Raw genomic sequence first — 19501 nt, 5'->3', positions numbered from 1 at the left:
ACAAACACATGAAAAGATGCTCAACATCACTCATTATCAGAGAAATGCAAATCAAAACCACAATGAGGTACCATTACACGCCAGTCAGGATGGCTGCTATCCAAAAGTCTACAAGCAATAAATGCTGGAGAGGGTGTGGAGAAAAGGGAACCCTCTTACACTGTTGGTGGGAATGCAAACTAGTACAGCTGCTATGGAAAACAGTGTGGAGATTTCTTAAAAAACTGGAAATAGAACTGCCATATGACCCAGCAATCCCACTTCTGGGCATACACACTGAGGAAACCAGATCTGAAAGAGACACGTGCACCCCAATGTTCACCGCAGCACTGTTTATAATAGCCAGGACATGGAAGCAACCTAGATGCCCATCAGCAGATGAATGGATAAGGAAGCTGTGGTACATATACACCATGGAATATTACTCAGCCATTAAAAAGAATTCATTTGAACCAGTCCTAATGAGATGGATGAAGCTGGAGCCCCTTATACAGAGTGAAGTAAGCCAGAAAGATAAAGAACATTACAGCATACTGACACATGTATATGGAATTTAGAAAGGTGATAACGATAACCCTATATGCAGAACAGAAAAAGAGACACAGAAATACAGAACAGACTTTTGAACTTTGTGGGAGAATGTGAGGGTGGGATATTTCAAAAGAACAGCATGTATACTATCTATGGTGAAACAGATCACCAGCCCAGGTGGGATGCATGAGACAAGTGCTCCAGCCTGGTGCACTGGGAAGACCCAGAGGAATCGGGTGGAGAGGGAGGTGGGAGGGGGGATCGGGATTGGGAATACATGTAAATCCATGACTGATTCATATCAATGTATGACAAAACCCACTGGAAAAAAAAAATAATAATAATTTTAAAAAAATTAAAAAAAAAAAAAGACCTAACACCAAAAAAGATGTCCTTTCATCACAGGGGACTAGAATGCAAAAGTAGGAAGTCAAGAGATACCTGGAGTAACAGGCAGGTTTGGCTTTGGAGTATGAAACGAATCAGGGCAAAGGCTAACAGTTTTGCCAAGAGAACGCATTGGTCATAGCAAATACCCTCTTCTAACAACACAAGAGACGATTCTACACATGGATATCACTCGATGGGCAATGCCAAAATCAGATTGATTATTTTCTTTGCAGCCGAAGATGGAGAAGCTCTATACAGTCAGCAAAAACAAGAGTGGGAGCTGACTGTGGCTCAGATCATGAACTCCTTATAGAGTCTCTCTCTCTCTCTCTCTCTCTCTCTCTATATATATATATATATATATATATATATATATATATATATATATATATATTCATTGTTATCTGATCCTATCTTGCTATTGATTTCCTCTTTACTTCCTGTATTTTAGACAAGATTTCTGACAAACCATATACTTTCTAGCCTTTTCCCTTATTGCTCACTCTTTTTTGTCAATTCACCTCCTACACCTTGAAGATATGATAGCTGGGAGTTCAGGTGAGATAAATTACATTTTAAAAATCTCAGTTTAGATGTCTGTGCTGTTACTTTATTTCTGAGGGTCCCAGAGAGATACACATTTACCAGTGTCTTATGAACAGTTGGGATGTAGTGTGGAAACCACTCTAGATACTTTCTAATTGTTATAATGAAGTGACTCATCCTTTTTACTTCTTCATGGTTAATGTATTAACTTGCAAATTATATATTTTATATATGCTTTCATTCTAGAGCAACGACTCTGAGTACAAAAAATATGAAAGAAATGGAATTTAAAATGAAGACAGAAATGGATGATGTAAGTTTAGTTTCCTTTACCTTTGTGTAATTAATAATTTTTGTAGGTCAGATAGTTTCAAGATATAAGAAGCAGATAAATTACTTATTTTAAAATGATAATTCTATTTTTGATTAGTTTGAACTTTTAATAGTATATGTGACCACTATATATATGGCAATCAACATGCAACAAATCAATAGAACAACAACAGAAATTTTGTATCAGCATTCAAATAATAGAATAACATGGTACATAAAAATACAGTTCACAGCAGAATCATGGTCCAGATTAGTTCAAGTATTTGGAAACCTTTTTTCCATCTGACTTGTCTGTTAGTTTGTGTGTGTGTCACTTAGTCGTGTCTGACTCTTTGCGACCTCATGAGCTGTAGCCCACCAGACTCTTCTGTCCGTGGAATTCTCCGAGGATACTGGAGTGGTTTGAAATTTCCTTCTCCAGGTGATTTTCCTGACCCAGGGGTCTCCTGCATTGCAGACAGATTCTTTACCATCTAAGCTATTAGTTTATATTGACATATAACAGTCAAACTAAACTAATAGTCTATTCCAAATTAAATGATGGAGGAAGATAGGGAAAAGGGAAGGGAATAAAGAAAAGTAGGATCATGGTATTTGTTAACACAGTCAATGAATCTTATCAGCAGGGCCTAATTAACGACTCTAGGCTTGTTTTCTTGCACAGTGGACACCTTTTTAAGGAAGTAACTTATTAAATTATCTCACCCCCAAGTGGCGCTAGTGGTAAAGAACTTGCCTGCCCAGGCAGGAGACGTAAGAGACGCAGGTTCGATCCCTGGGTCTGAGATTCCCTGGAGGCGGGCATGGTAACCCACTCCAGTATTCTTCCCTGAGGAATCCCATGGACAGAGGAGCCTGGCCGGCTACAGTCCATAGGGTTGCACAGAGTCAGACACGACTGAAGAGGCTTAGCAGGCACGCATGCAATCCATGTTTAGGCAGGCCAATTGTGTTTGATTTCTAGCCTCTTGTTCTGAAGGACGATACAAGTTTAAGGTGAAGAAAGAAAATGTTGACTGAAATTCTTGTCAATTAAAAAAATTGGCCTTACATTGAAACTGCTTTGTGATGCTTGACTAACCTTTTTTATCTTTATTTTTCATTTTTACTTGTTTTAATACCTAATGATTGTCCTCAGAACAGAGAGAACTTACCTCCTACCAGAAGGATCAGTGTCAGGGTATTTCTGAGTAGACTGGAAGTAAAAAGTAAGCAACAGGAGCCCTTCTCTGATACCCAGGGAAATGGCTTGTGTTTTTAGTATGTATGGAAAGATGTGCTTCATGGAAAGCTATCAGAGTTCAAAGACTTTGAAGGTGTCCCAGACTCAAGTTTTCCACCAATGTTACCTTTCTTTCTTTCCTGTCCCTTTCTTTTCTTCCTTTAAATTTTTCAGGTGCCAAGTCCCAGACTCAGGCCTCTGTGTATCCACCCCACACATGCAGCTGTGTACCACAGTCTTGACGTTCTTAGCTTTGAAGCAGAATTCAAATTTAACTATTTTTCAGTTTAAAGGTCACTCATTATAAACTGTACCTAATCCATACCTTCTCCTCAGGCTAAATGTGTGAGAAAATGAATAAGGGGCTTTGCAGGAAGATGAAAGTGCCACAGTTTCTCCATGTCTTGCCCTTGATTTGTTCCAGTCTAGTTACCTACCCGAATAATAACTGTACCACAGGAAATCTTAATTTTATTAGAATATTGCACCTCACTGGTTATATAATGTTTTATATCAAAACTAAGAGGGAAAACACTAAGAGAAAGATTTGAATATGAACTGTTCGGTGGAGTTTTAAGCTAATGTCAAGTGTAGCGGTGATCTGTCCCTTCTCTCCCCCTCTCCTTCTTCATATGAAACAGTTTGGAAGGTCTCTTTCTACTCAGGGACTTCAACTCTATTGAGAATTTCTTTTCTGGCCCAACTCCATTCCTTAATAAATGCCTATATCTTTAAAAAGCACACTAACTTAAAACATACTGGCCCAATCATATGGTGAGATTAATGAGACAATCTCAGATGCGGGGGATTTGTCATAACTAAACACGACAGGCCAAATGTTTTATTTTGTCTTTTAAGAGATTTCCTCTTTATTAAAAGTTCCTTTGGTAACATAAAGATTTTTATTTTCTTGAATTGTTTAGTTGTGGTAAATGTCCTCACTTTCTAGAGCTTGAACAGTTGTGTAGCTATAGAAACTTTTTGAGATTATCCGGTTTAAAAATGTCCCTGCTTTAGCTCTCAAGATTCCAGTAGGGGAAGGAGGAGGAGGCAACGAGCAGAGTTGCTGGGGGTAGTGGGGGGCGGCTGTGGTTTCTGCGGCTGCTGCAGCGCCGTCTCTGTGCTGCTGGGATGGGAAAGGACGTGAGGATCCCAGGGGGGGCCAGCGGCAATGGGAAGACGATGACAGCATCATCCGATGGCTGCTGCAAGGGAGAGGGTCCAAGTCTGGCAAGAATGTTCAGCTACAGGGACAGGAAATCGGAGGACTGTGGTTATTACAGTCCTGAGAGAGCTTTCTCAGTCAGCCTATCCTACTAGGACTGGAAGTACCATTCAAAATACATGGTGATATCCATGGGCAATCCTGTATGATTTGCTGTGACTTTCTGAGTACAGTGGTTTCCCTCCAGAAGCAATTACTTGTTTCCTGGGGTCTATGTGAACAAGGGAAAGCAGTCATTGGACACTCTGCCTTTTACTGGCTTACAAAATCAAATATCTCTTGATTGTTTTGTTCTCAGAGGAAACCACGAATGTGACAGTATCAGTAGAATTTAGGGATTTTATCATGAATCAAAAGAAGATATATCATTAAAGTATGGAAAACTTTCGCAGACTACTTTAACTGTTTATGGATAGCAGTCATCCTGGATGAGAAAATATTCTGCTGTCATGGAGGATTGTCACCAGATCTCCAGTCTGTGGAGCGGATTTGGTGAATTATGCAGCCAATCAGTGACCCAGATCAAGATTGTCTTTGTGACCTTTTGTGGTCTGACCCTGATGAGGATGTTTTTGGCTGGAGTTTGAAAATGACAGAGGGTCGTGCTTTGCACTTGGTGCAGAAGTGGTTGCAGAGTTCTCCATAAGCATGACTTGGATCTTATATGTAGAGCCCGTCGGGTGGCTGAAGATGGAGAGACGTTTTTGCAGGGAGACAGTTGGTCACTCTGTTTTCTGCATCCAGTTATTGTGGAGAGCTTGACAAAGCAGGTGCCCTGATGACTGTGGATGAGACACTAATGTGTTGTCTTCAGATTTTACAGCCTGCAGAGAAAAAGAAGTGCCATGAGACTTGAAGTACCTCCAAGGGCTATGATCACAAAGCAAGCAAGGAAATAGATGTCATTTTGACACTGCCTAGTTGGGACTTGTAACGTATATAGCTTTTATTTTTAAAGCTGTAATGTGTATTGGCCAGCTTACTTAATGTTTGTGGGCTCCCGTTACATTTTTTACTTTATCAATAGTATTTTTTATTTTAACAGCAAATAAAAGATTCCCCACTCTCAAGGAAAGATGTTTTATTTTGTTTAGTTCTCTGTTCCTTTTGCAAACAATTTTAATGATAGTGTAAAGCTGTACACCCCAGGACAGTTTATCCTGACTAAGGGGGTGAGTGTACAATTGATCTTTCTTTACATTTGTTACAGCTCATGAATAATGTAAATACCCATTTTTTTAGGATATAAAGAGAGATCTAGGGTGCTCAGTGTGTACATGTTATTGTCATAAAAGGCATACTGTTGGATACAAAACACCATGAACTTTTTGTTTGCTTGCTTCAAAGAAATTGCTCTTTTTCTTGTCTTGTCATGTACAAACTAGTTTTTAGAGTTATCAAAATTAGGAATAGCTTTCAACCTTGCCAGCCTCTCTTGTATGTATATTTAATTAAAGTACACTTTCCCCTGTGATACACTTAAAATGACAATTAAAGCCATTATTTTAAGTGTTTGTGATTCTTTCCTAAAACCAAAGTTTCTATTGAAATATAAATGGACACTCTCCTAAGTACAAGGTGACATGATTGTGTATGCCTGCTGCTTTCTTGGGGATTCAAAAATAGGTTTTTAAGTTTGAATAACAATTAATAACATAAGGCTGTTTACACTACTAATGAATAAAGTTAATAACATTTGTACTATTTTCAGTCTATTCATTAAATAATCTTTTTATAGTTAGATCAGGACTGAACCTGTCCATTCAGAAAGCTTCAAATTATAAAAACAATACTGTTCTGTATGTGTGACTGATTATGCCTTCTTTGGCCTATGTTCTTTATTCTGTGATGAAGTTGAAGCTTGTAAGTCAAAACAAAGGAACTTAACTTACAGAACTCACAGTATCTATGACTTTTTAAAACTAATATCTGTTTTAAAAAAAAGAAAGCGGTTTCAACAGATGACCAGGTACAATACCATGTGGGAAAAATGAATTCAGACTTATTTAATGATGCACTTGTTTAAAAAAATTACCTACTTTAAAAAACAAGGAAGCTAAGAGAGGTTAAATGAATTATCCAAATTCATAGTATCTATTATTTTCCAGTCTTTCTATCTCCGTCTGTATGTGTCTGAAGGAGTACTGCTTTATTTAGTTGGTGAGGAATTAACATTTCATAGAGCTTCCATTTCTCTCAGCTTCTAAGATAGACCCCTGCTCCAAAGGTCATGGTGCTGTGCTGCGCTTAGTCACTCATCACGTCCGACTCTTTGGGACCCCATGGGCTGTAGCCCGCCAGGTTCCTCTGTCCATGGCGATTCTCCAGGCAAGAATACTGGAGTGGTTTGCCATGCCCGCCTTCAAGGGATCGTCCCAACCCAGGGATTGAACCCAGGTCACCCGCATTGCAAGTGGATTCTTTACCATCTGAGAAGAGGGTATTGCCAGGAAGACCTGGGCAAATGGCTGCAGCAGACAAATTCTGTATTGAAATTTCTCCTCCATTTCTTCATGTCTTGCCTACATCCTGACAATCCAATATAATCTAGGCCTGCCCAAAGTGAAATTACCTTCCTGATAATACCTCTTGGTTTCTTTCTCCCAGTTAGAACTATCAGTCACTTGTAAGGTGACTTCCAGGCAAAGGAAGGCTACATCATTATCAGATAAATGATTGACAGTTGACCTTTCAGGCCATAGTTTCATTTTAAAAAGTACGGGATGGCTAGGAAAAGGAATTTTAAATTTCTGGATTGAGTGGAAGAGGTACTTTTAGGAGGTTAAGTCTTTCTGATACTCTTTGGATAGTCTTTTGCCTCCCCGAAACTCAGTAGGAATAAGGGGTATTTTCTGAAAGGCTACAGACTTATCTAATGATTGCTAAAGTTTCTTAGTAAAGAAGAAGTACATATTTTCCTTGAGAAGTATGGTAGCATATTAAGTCCTCCAACAATTTTTAATAATGAAAACATCAGCAAAGAAACTGTCAATCATGATTGAGTGACAGTTGGACTTACAGGGTTTCAATTCATTGTAGGGTTTATTTCATTCAGAACTCTGAATCTGTTCTTTTTTTTTTTTTTTCTCTAAAAGGAAACCCTACAGCAGGTGAAAATTATCTCAATAAACAACCCGCTTGTTTTTCTGAATGCAAAGAAGTTTCATACTGATATAATGAACATAATCCAAAAAGAAAATACTGGAAACCAACCACTTGATGAAATCAGAAAGGTAAGGTCAACTCTTTCGATTATATTATGCTATAGGTAATCCTATATCTTGATACCCCAAAAAGGAATCATGTAAATATAATACATTGTAAAAATGTTTAGAGGCCTCTTCCCTCAGTAAAAGCTTATATTATGTTGTAGTTTTTATCTGGTTTGTAGTTAGCTTTTAGGCAATTGCTCTTGTTCATTTGTTTGTTCATTCACTCATTAATTCATCATGTATCTAAAGGACATGCGTGTTGTGCTGTTCTGTGCTTAGTCACTTAGTTGTGTCCAACTCTTTGCGACCCCAGGCTCCTCTGTCCATGGAATTCTCTAGGCAAGAATACTGGTGTGGGTTGCCATGCCCTCCTCCAGGGGATCTTCCCAACCCAGGGATCGAACCCATGACTCCCACATTTCAGGCAGATTCTTTACCAGCTGAGCTATCAGGGAAGCCTGTATTCTAGGTGCTATAACCCTGGGAGGAATAAATAAGATAATTCACTTAAAGGATATTTTTACCTGGTGAAAGAAGAGTTAGGTCTAGCTCTAAAAGAGAATACAGTAGATAACTCAAAGAGGTATAAACTGTCGGCCTCATTGTGATAATATTGTCTTAAATTGCCATCACTTTTTATCTCCACAAATTATCTCAGTTAACAGAGATAGCAAATAAAATGTGCATGAGAAAGAGTTTATGCATAATCATTTGAATCCTTAAGCCCTCTGCAACGTTAAGAGAATGGACTTTGGAGCTAAGCTGCCTGGGTAAGCCACTTAGAAGCTACTAGACCTTCAGTTCAGCTCACTTCAGTCGCTCAGTCATGTCCGACTCTTTGCGACCCCATGGACTGCAGCACGCCAGACTTCCCTGTCCATCACCAACTCCCGGAGTTTACTCAAACTCATCCATTGAGTCGGTGGTGCCATCCCACCATCTCATCTTCTGTCGTCCCCTTCTCCTCCTGCCTTCAATCTTTCCCAGCATCAGGGTCTTTTCAAATGAGTCAGCTCTTCGCATCAGGTCGCCAAAGTATCAGACCTTAACCAAATTATTTAATCTTTTCTATTTAAGTTTTCTAACCAGTACTATCAACAATTAAATACGTTAATATATGCAAAGAAGTTAGATAGTGCCTGGCCTACTAATACTCTAAAATCTTAGCTAGTCTTACTGGTTTGATTGAGTGCAAATAATATCCTCTGAATGAAGAGTTTCTTGACTATTGTAGATCACAAAGTTTTCTTCTTTCTCTTATATCCTTGAGCATATACTATCTCTCTGTCAGTCAGATGCGTAGGAGACCATGGTCCTCCCATTTCTGGTATCTCAGGAACTAATTCCACATTCCTGTCTCTGAAGCTTGACATGTCTACCCCAGGCCTCATGCTAATCCACACTACAGAGACCCTAGATATAAGATCAGATATGAAATTTGCTGGGCACAGTTCAAAATGAAAGTGTGAAGCTCTTTGTTCAACAACTGTTAGGAATTTCAAAATGGTGACAACACAGCATTAATCCAAATGGGAGACCCTTCTAAGCTTGAGGTCTTATGTGACTGCGCAGGACTCTGGCCCGCAAAACTGGCTCTGCCTGTCTATCTCCAGACCCTCCTTACCACTCACTGAGCTCTTTTAGATGTCACTTTCATTGGAATATTAGGAGCCACCACCTGTGATTTTGGGTTGAAAAGAACTTGCTCTTATGCTAAAGGGGGAGATATATACCTAATTATTCAAGTTGTATTACTATATTAGGCCTGTTTTTAATCACAACGCCATTCTATACCTGTATGTGAAACAGGTATGTTCTTGTAGCTGACTTTAAGCTCATAACCACGATGTATAACAGCATTATGGGAAAATCTGTCTAGAGCTTCATGTAATCTAATTAACCTACAAGAAGTTTGTGGTCTTATTTTTCCAAAATGTAAGCTTACTTCTTGAAATAATATACTAAATTGTGGGCTTTATCATTTCTAGTAGAGTACCTGACATGGGAATTCTTACAACTAATTATTTATCAATAGTTGATAGTGTTTTCCTTATTTTCCTGCAAGATTAAGATTGCTCCAACTTGTTTTCAGGAATTACAAAATGACATGTGTTTACCTTTAGTGTATCTTAGAAACAAATCTCATTAACACAGTCTTCTGTGAGAAGTTTCCACATATATGATTTTACCTACTTGGGATTTCAGAAAATTGAGTCTAAAAATCAAACAGGGTTCATTGAATTTAGGTTATTAGTAGTAGATGAAGTCACTCAAAAGGATTCTTCAACTCAGAACTTTATGATGGTGAGGAAGAATTTGTTGAAACTGAGTTCCACTATAATGATAATGATGCAAATATTGTATGTATATTTGTATGCTGTGAATTTTAAAGCAACTCCAAGGATTCAGATGGCAATTTGGAAGCCCTGCTCTCAGAGGAACCTGGGATAAACCTTTATTTGGAATGATTAAAAGGATAGTCTTGAGCTTGAGTGCTCTTTGGGGCATTTCATATCATTCTTGTCAGACACTGTCAAGGATATCTACCTGTCTTAAGGACTGTGCACTCATTCCAAGTTCCGTTTTAGAGTAAGACATCTGCATCAATTAATCTCTCCTGCAGCCTTGCCTCCCTTTATGAGCCTGCGCAAAGTAGTTCACAGCTGTGCCTTGAACCGGAGTGCTCTGCCGGGGCCTGGATCTTCTCTTCTCTGATCTTCTCTTCTCTTCTCAGCTGCGTTTTCAGCAGATGGTGGTGATAGAAGGACATTGAAAACACTCCAGAGCGGGAAGATTCACATCCCATTCAAAACAAGAATTGAAAAATTATCTTCTGTTAGTTTATATAATGATATACTTTTATATTGCTATACTTCGTGTATGCTCAGTCGTGTCCAACTCTTTGAGACCCCGTGGACTGTAGCCTGCCAGGCTCCTCTGTCCACAGGATTTCCCAGGCAAGAATACTGGAGCAGGATGCCATTTCTTACTCCAGGGGTTCTTTCCGACCCAGGATTGAACCCGCCTGTCTTGTGGCTCCTGTATTGGCAGGCGGATTCTTTACCACTGAGCCTGTATATCACCATTAAATATCTCCCTGAATGCAGAAGCTTAGAAGGATCTCAGGCTGCTAGTGTTTGACGGATTTGTGCTCGCTTTATATAGAGCTATAGATATTCACTATTCATTACCATTTGTGCTCTCACTTTGCAAGAGAAGTTTCAATCTACCATTTATCTAAAATTTTCTTTTGCTCAGACAAGATGTTTTTCAAAACTTGACTTTGTTTTTGGAACAGTTTTTTAGATTTACAGAAAAATGGAAAAAAGTTAGTATAGAGAGTTCCTGTATATAGAGAAAATTCCTATATATACCCCACATGACACAGTTTCCTCTATTATTAACATCTTGCATTAGTGTGATATATTTATTATAATCAATCAACCAATATGGATACATTATCATTAAGTAAAGTCCATGCTTTATCTGGGTTTCTCAGATGGTGCTAGTGGTAAAGAATCCATCTGCCAATGCAGGAGACTTAAGAGATGTGGGATCGGTCTTTGGGTCAGGAAGATCCCCTGGAGGAGGGCATGACAGTCCATTCCAGTGTTCTGGCCTGGAGAATCTCACGGACAGAGGAGCTTGGTGAGCTATAGTGCCTAGGGTGGCATAGAGTCGGACAGGACTGAAGCGATTTAGCACACATGCTTTATTTAGATTTACTTAGTTCTACCTGATATCCTTTCTCTGCTCTAGAATTCCATCCAGTATATCACGTTACATTTAGTTGTCCTATCTTCTTAGTTTCCTTTTGACTGTGACAATTTCTTAGGCTTTCCCTTTATTTAACGGTCTTGACAATTTTGAGTAGTACCGGTCAGATATTTTGTAGAATGCCCCTCTGTTGAAATTATCTCTTATTTTTCTTGTGATAGCACTGGGGATATGGGTTTTTTAAGGAGGAAAACTATAGAGGTGAAGTGCCATTTTCATCACATTGTATCAAGGGTACATAATATCAACATTATTTCTCGCTGTAGATATTAATCTTGATCTTCTGGATGAGGTAGTATTTATCAGGTTTCTCCCCTACAAAACTACTTTCTTTCCCCTTTTTCATGCTGTACGCTTTGAAAGCGAGTCACTGTGTGCAGCTTGTATTTAGGGAAAATGGAGTCATGCTCCACCTTCTTGAGGGTGGAGTATTTATGTAAATAATTTGAAATTCTTCTGCAGAAGAGACTTCTGACAAGGTATTTTTAAGAGGAGGGAAAGGAAATTCACATTCCTTGACTGTCTTTCAGGGGCTCATCTCTTTACCTGGGCTACCTAACATACTTATCGTCAGCCCTATGATGTAACTGACTTTACCTGAATGTTACAAAAAAAAAAAAAAAGATTGAGACTTAGAAATGTAAAATAACCTGGGGGAAATTATTTGATAACTGTCAGAATCAGACTTAAAGTACATAAGCTGGGCCAGTGGGTGCAGTACCAGTGGCTTCCCAGGTAGCACTGGTAGTAAAGAACACGCCTGCCGGTGCAGGGGACTTAAGAGTCGTGGGTTCGATCCCTGGATGGCGTTCGATCCCTGGGTTGGGACGATCCCTTGGAGATGGGCATGGCAACCCACTCAAGTATTGTTGCCTGGAGAATCCCATGGACAGAGGAACCTGGTGGGCTACAGTCCATAGGGTCACAGAGTTGGACATGACTGAGCAGCTAACACAGACACAGTGGGTATTAAGAAGGGAAAATTGATATTCTATGATCACCCTCCAAGATGAAAACTGATTTCATGGGAAAGTAGTATAATGTAGCAGTCTGGAGCAAGAGGTACAGAGTTGAAAGACATGAACTTAGATTTTAACTTAACTCTTGCTAGCTTTGTGACTTTGGTCAAATTATTTAACCATTTCAATCATTAGAAGTCTTCCAGATTTAAAAATTTTCCAGCTTTCAAATGGAAAATGATATCAGTAACTTCACAGGATTATTCTGATAATTAAATGATTAATGCAAAGTTCTTATGATACAGTAAACAGTAAGTACTCAAGAAATAACAATTGCTATCATCATGAACAGTAACAACAAGACATTTTTGAGAAGTATATAGCCTGTTATAATTTTAGAGGCATCAATTATTTTTAATTTCAAAAAGTTTAATTGTAGGATATAAAGTCATTTTCATTCTCTAGCATTTCCATAAATAAGGAATCTCTTTTTCTTAGACATTTTCATGAAGCTTCAGATGAACAGCTAATTTTTAAAAAAGTTATTTTTATTGAAGTATAGTTGATTTACGTTTTGTTAGTTTCAAGTGTACATCATAGTGATTCAGTTACACATACATATATTTTTTTAATGATTCTGTTCCCTTATAGGTTAGTACAAAATATCGAGTATAGTTTCCTGTGCTATACAATATGTCCTTGTTGTTTATCTATTTTATATGCAGTAGTGTGTGTATGTTAATCCCAAACTCCTAATTTATCCCTCCCCTACCCTTTTCCCGTTGGTAACTGTAAACTTGTTTTCTATGTCTGTGAGTCTGTTTTTGTTTTATATGTAAGTTCCTTTGTATCTTTTTTTTTTTATTGGCTTCCCTGTGTACATTATGTTATATGATATTTATCTTTCTTTGTCTGGCTTACTTCATATTACTCAGCCATAAAAAATATAATACTGCCATTTATAGCAACATGCATGGACCTCATACTAAATGAATAGCTGACTTTTGTATAATATGAAATGCATGTTTGGTGGCTGTCTCTTTGAGAGTTCTTTGTTAATGAGGTTAATTTCTGATTGGATACATATATGAAAAACACATGTAAATGTTCACTTCCTGATATAAAATTAAAACAATCTTGCAGAAAATGTTCTAAAAAGGAGAGTCTGACTTGATAAATTATCAGCTGAGCTAACATAAACTTAGGACTAACTTACTATTTCAGTTTGTTGTATTTATCATTCTGAAAAAAGGACTAGGGAAAATAATTGTTGGAGACCATTTTCTGTTGTTGTTATTATGGAGAAAAGAATGATGTTCTTTTTTAGGGGCAGAAATGAATTTTTATAATGTTATTCATCTTTTTATGTGTTTTTATTTCAGTATGAACAAAGCACATTGCTCACTTCTCTGAGTGGCATTTGCAACGGTGAGTTAGCGTAAAGGAAATGTAAGTGTTCTGACGTGACTGTAGAGCAGAAGATGAAGCCTTTGCCTTCTTGCGGCTTCCTGCTTCTGTTCCCCTTCCTCTCTCCTCCTGTCTGCCTCTGCCCTCCACTTTCCTCCCTTCCTGCTCTTCCTCTCCTCATTCTACTCTGTCTCCCCCATTCCTCCTCCTTCTCTTCTTTGTCTTCCTCCTCACACTCCCAGTTTATTTTAGAGATTAATTTCAGATGTATCAGCCTACAAAGAATGAAGGTATAAAAATTTATTATGAGACATTATGAATACCTGAAACACTTAAATTAATGGTATTTTTTAAAATGGAAGGAAATACAATGTCCATCAATTAGATTACACAATGTTGAAAAGATGTCAATTCTCAAATTTTGTTATAGATATAAATTGAATCACAATTAAAATTCTGATAGGACATTTTAATGGCATTTGATAAACTCATTCTAAATTTTGTACAAAACTCAAATGGCCAAGAATAGGCATGACTATTGAACTATATGAACGAGAGAGAGAGAGAGCTTGTTTTCTTATGTATGTATAAATGTATTATAAAGTTCTAATAGTGTAGTGTGCCACCAGTTCAGAGATAAATGAACAGATCAATGGGACAGAGCAGAGAGCACAAAAGTGAGGAAAAACTCACATATATTGTGACAAATGTGGCACTGCAGAGCAGTGAGCAAAAGACTGTCATTAATGTACAATGATGAGACAATCACACACCCATAATGAATGGAATTAGACCTTCATCCCATCCCATCCCATCCCCCAAATCAGTACCAGCTCAAAGTCCTAAAAGTGGTAGGCAAACTATAAATTTAAAAGAAAATATAGGAGAATATGTACAAGAAATGTTAAACATTATCATTAAACTTCACTAGATTATGAAGAGTTTTGTTTACCAAATGACATCATATGGAGCCTGAAAAGATAAGATAGGGTAAAAGAAGAGACGTAATTTATAAAATGGAGAAAGAATTGTACTCCCCAACATATGAAGGAGTAAAAATGGCAGATGACCCATTAGAAAAATGCGCAAGAGACATGAACAGGCATTCCACAAAAAGAGACATTTTCAAATTTACTAATAAGCATATGCGGATATGCTTACTTAGATTCACTGATGCTATTCATAATACTTGGGGAAATCTAGATTAACTTCACAATAAATAACACAATATATACAACTGATAGTTTTTAAAGCCTGACAATACCAAGTATTGGTGAGGATGCAGAGCAACAAAAAGTCTCTTGCAATGCTAGTGGGAGCGTAAACGGTAACAGCTACCTTGGAAAACAGTTTGGTAATATCATATAAAGCTGAAGATACACAAGATACACAAACCAGCAATTCCACATCCAGTTTACATTCTAACAAGTTACATAAACAAGAATGCTCGAACAGTATTGTTTTTAACTATCCAAACCTGGAACAGTTCGTATTTAAAAAAAAAATTAGCTGGTATGTATAAGTATGGAATATTTATACATTTGAATTTTTAGTTGATATATTTATTATATGGTACACATAAACAATAATGAAAACTACATGAGTCTTATAAACGTAATTGGACCAAAGTGAAAAGGCAAAGGAAAACATAAATTCTATTATATAAACTTAAAAAAAAAAAGCAGGAAAAGCTGACATACTGATTTTAGCTCTTCTAAAGACAATAAAAAGGGGAGCCTCTTAATATCTGCACCTGGAAACATATACAAGATTGTTGATAGTAACTCTGTTTATAATCCTCCCAAATGAAGAAAAACTAACACTTTTTAGCAGTACAGTGGATAAAAGAACATGTGGAATGTTTATATATAAATATATATTATAATATCTATCATATTACTTTAAAGTACTCTAAATAAATATATAAAATACAGAATAGAATAAAATAAACATCATATAAATATACAAATTAATTGCACGGCCCACATCAACAGGGTAGCAGTTCAGATGTTAGCTTCTCTGGTCTTTTCTAATTTCTCCTGACAAATTTGTGGGCTTCCCTGGTGGCTCAGAGGGTAAAGCGTCTGCCTGCAATGTGGGAGACCTGGGTTTGATCCCTGGGTCAGGAAGATCCCCTGGAGAAGGAAATGGCAACCCACTCCACTATTCGTGCCTGGAAAATTCCGTGGACTGAGGAGCCTGGTAGGCTACAGCCCACAGGGCACAAAGAGTTGGACACAACTGAGCAACTTTGCTTTCTTTCACTTTCACTTTCTTTTCATGACAAATTTGCTTTCTTCTACTTTGTGCTCTGAAAGGATGCTTATATGATACTGGTATTGTACTTTTTTTTTTCCATTTATTTTTATTAGTTGGAGGCTAATTACTTTACAATACTGTAGTGGTTTTTGCCATACATTGACATGAATCAGCCACAGGTGATTGTGTCCACCATCCCAATCCCCCCTCCCACCTCCCTCTCCATCCCATCCCTCTGGGTCTTCCCAGTGCACCAGCCCTGAGCACTTGTCTCATACACATGTCTCTTAACATAACTAGCACTGTTTGGGTATTGAGGGAAGGAGGAGGGCAATACAAATGATGATTCAAAACTCTGAAACTCTCAAACTGGGATAATATGAAATCCAGGAGGGTAGCTAAAAGGAAAGGGAAGTTTATTTTAGAAGATGGTGAATTTATGATACTGGAAAACCTTCCAGGAGATATCCCTGGGTTTTGGCGACCATTGAATAGATCTGGAAGTAACTAAAGCAAAGGGAAATGTTAGCTGGGTGAGGGAGTAGGAAAGAAGAAAGAGAATAAGTAATACCCACTCCTGTAAACAATCTTTACAGAAGAGAAAGAATTGATTGAATAAACTAAATAAACTTACAAACCATGTAAATAATAAAATGAAAGTCATCATATTTTTCTGAATGAAAACAAAAATCACTCAAATGCAAAGAAATTTCCCATTACCATGTTCGGTAAATTGTGTTCCAAAGCACTTCAGTCACATCGTGCCGTTACCAAGAGGCGCTCTGTCAACATCTTTCTCAGCATCGTGATTTTTCAGGTTCACCTCCACCACCTTCTTACCTGCTTCCCTTCAAATTATCCTCCAAGTCTCAGCTTCCTTGTCCCATTCTTCCTTTCACTCCTGTGTCAATTAATAAATGTCCTTGCTCACTTAGCAAACCTTTCCTGTATTTAGTGAGCATTTACTAAGTCTTAGGCACAGTGGTGGGTGCTGTATGTTCAAGGATGAGAAAGCAGGTGTGACTTCTGTCATCACAGGTCCTGAAGCCTAAACTGGTTCCCCTGCCACAGCTGCCCCCATCCTCATCCAGTTCCCTAGACGAGCTGTACTTTGGAGGCTACAGGGGAGAATCCTCTTACTTCCTTACCCTTTTCAGCTTCTAGAGGCCATCCACATTCCTCAGGTCATATCCTTTCCTCTATCTTCAAACCAGCAGTGTTGACAGCTTCAAACCTCTCTCTGACCTCTTCTTGCATCACCACTTCTCCTTCTTTGCCTCTTACCCTCCTGCTTTCCTGTGATAAGAACCCGAGTAACATTTGGACTTCCCCCCAACCCAGGGTAATTCAGGATAATCTCATTCAGGATTCTTAATTTAATCAAGTCTGCAACATTCCTTTGACCATGTGAGGCAACATATCCCACAGGTTCTAGGGATTAAGCTATGGACATCATTGGGGGTCATTTTTCTGTCTACAGTATCAGGTCTATCCTGTGCCTCCTGAGTGCTTTCTGCGTAACTTTCAGCCTTGGTAACACTTTAGATTACTAGTTCAACTGACTGGTTTCTCAGCTTACTTGTGAGTCTACTGAGAGTAAAGACCATTATCTCACTTGTCCATCATTCTACTTGTATTTCTTAGGATGGTGCTTAGAGTAAGCACACACCACATCTATATTAACCAATTGTTTGAATGAATGAATAAAACAGATAACTTACACAATCATGTGCATACATGTTTTCCAAAGATAGTGTTTTGGTTTGTCCTAAATATTTCTGATTCCTTATTTTCTTGAGATGTTAGAGATATAAATCTGTTTCTCAATAATTACTTGATATCAACAGAAAATGCCTTCTTTTAAAAAATTATCAGTGATTCACAAACTGCCAGAAACCTTTTGAAGTATAAAAAAAGCACCCCTAAATTATGCATCTATGAATACTTTTTAATTAAACAAGTTAATGAATATTCCACAGGAGAGAACTGACTTGCAGAGTCTGGAGTTAATCACCCACCCACACCTGATGGTTAATTTCTTTCTTTAGTTTTCTTTGATTTTTGTAGATAAAGCCCATCATTTACCACATCCCCCATGAGTATGTATTAGTTATCTCCTTTGCACATGCTCCAAGCTTACCTCATTTTGTTTAAGGCATATTAGCTGTTCATTCAGTTTTCTACAACAATATGAATTTTATTGCATGATTGATTTACTTAGAAGCTTAGAACACAAGTATGTATTAATAGTCATAAAATCAGCACAATGACAGAACTGAGAGGCTACTATATAAAAGAAAACTTCACTTATTTTTGGAAAAATTTCAGACATGCCCATTGTATTTAAATTTTCATTTGAGGGAATTGGTAACTTTGCCATTAACAATGTCTTTTTTATTTACAAAAAAAAAAAGAACTGCTTCTCTTAATTTTTTTTAAGCTTTTTTTAGCTTACTTAAATTATTATCCACAACTACATGGCACAATTCTTTTGTTTTATTTCTTTTGGACAGTCTGAAAATGTGCCTACATTTTGATTAAAGGAACACAAAAGAGGAACCTCAGATGCAAAAATGAAGGACAAAGCAAGCACATTCTGAAACAAAAGAAAAATTTTTGTTTCACTATTGATTAAACCCAAACATTTTTAGTTAGCAATCTGTCATCACTTAAATTATGAAATAATTACAAGAAAATATAAAGAATGGCAAGTATAAGTGAAATTAAATAGGATAGAAAAGAAAAAAAACACCTTCTTTCTTAAATAATTTTCTGTATCCTTTTACCACCATTTCCTAGTCATTTAGATTAGTGATCAATCTCTCTAAATAATATGCATAGTTTTTTCACTGGATTATTAAGTTCAGATTGACAAGTAAAATTGCTTATGAACTAGTAGTGACTTTCTGAAACACTGAATTGATAGAAATTCTAGGGTCTTCTTTGAACTGACTGGGAAAAAGTACCATGATTGATTAGCCATGTTTGGCTTGTTAAAGAATACGGGATGATAGAATGCATGTCACAAATTTAGTTGCAGATAATAATTTATGTACCTCCTTCATGAAAAGCAATTATAAATAAAATAGTTGTTAATATTTTCTGGATTATATTGAGTATATATGTTGAATTATATTCAGTTTTACCATTGACAGTTATGTTTTCTAATAAATGAAGAATAAGGCTTAAAGATCTCAAAGAATTCATAATTTAATTTGGGTGGATTAGATGTTAATGATAACTTTTTCTACATAAATTTTTGGACTAAGAATTTTAGATTTAGCTTTTTTGTATGTACTTACTATAAAAGACTATAAGGAGATGGAAAAAATACTTCATTAATTTTGTTATCAAATTGTATCATCACTGTCATTTTAAGATGTATTGCTAAATATGTCAGAGGTTTAAGTCATTTATTTAATCCAAGCTATTGAATTTTTTAAAAAATTACTGATTATTTTCCTTGTGTTTAGTAAGAGTAACCAGATTTACCTAATGATATGTTGGTAAATCCAAAAAACTTTTGGAGTGGAGAATATGGCCTGGGGTGGTGGAGAAGTGTGATTTGTTGCACTTGCCAATTTCCGTGGTGTAAATATTTTCAAGCTACCACCATGCTGTCATTAAGTGTGGAGCTTGA

The 19501-nt window shown here is 37.2% G+C and overlaps 1 protein-coding gene and 1 pseudogene across 1 annotated transcript in view; both read left to right on the top strand.

Annotated features, from left to right (window-relative positions):
- The window catches only part of SLC26A7 (solute carrier family 26 member 7), a 136651-nt gene that overhangs the window by 96913 nt on the left and 20237 nt on the right, over positions 1-19501 (top strand). The window contains exons 13-15 of the mRNA XM_061122869.1: positions 1714-1780; positions 7343-7480; positions 13578-13623. Of these exons, the coding sequence (XP_060978852.1) occupies positions 1714-1780; positions 7343-7480; positions 13578-13623 (251 nt within the window). The remainder of the gene's footprint in view (positions 1-1713; positions 1781-7342; positions 7481-13577; positions 13624-19501) is intronic.
- Positions 2008-5146, top strand: LOC133042876 (serine/threonine-protein phosphatase PP1-gamma catalytic subunit A-like; annotated as a pseudogene).

The sequence above is a fragment of the Dama dama genome, chromosome 21, assembly GCF_033118175.1.
Source record: "Dama dama isolate Ldn47 chromosome 21, ASM3311817v1, whole genome shotgun sequence".
In the NCBI taxonomy this organism is placed as follows: Eukaryota; Metazoa; Chordata; class Mammalia; order Artiodactyla; family Cervidae; genus Dama; species Dama dama.
Note: the sequence above shows the minus strand (reverse complement) of the source record. Positions and strands in the feature narration are given on the sequence as shown.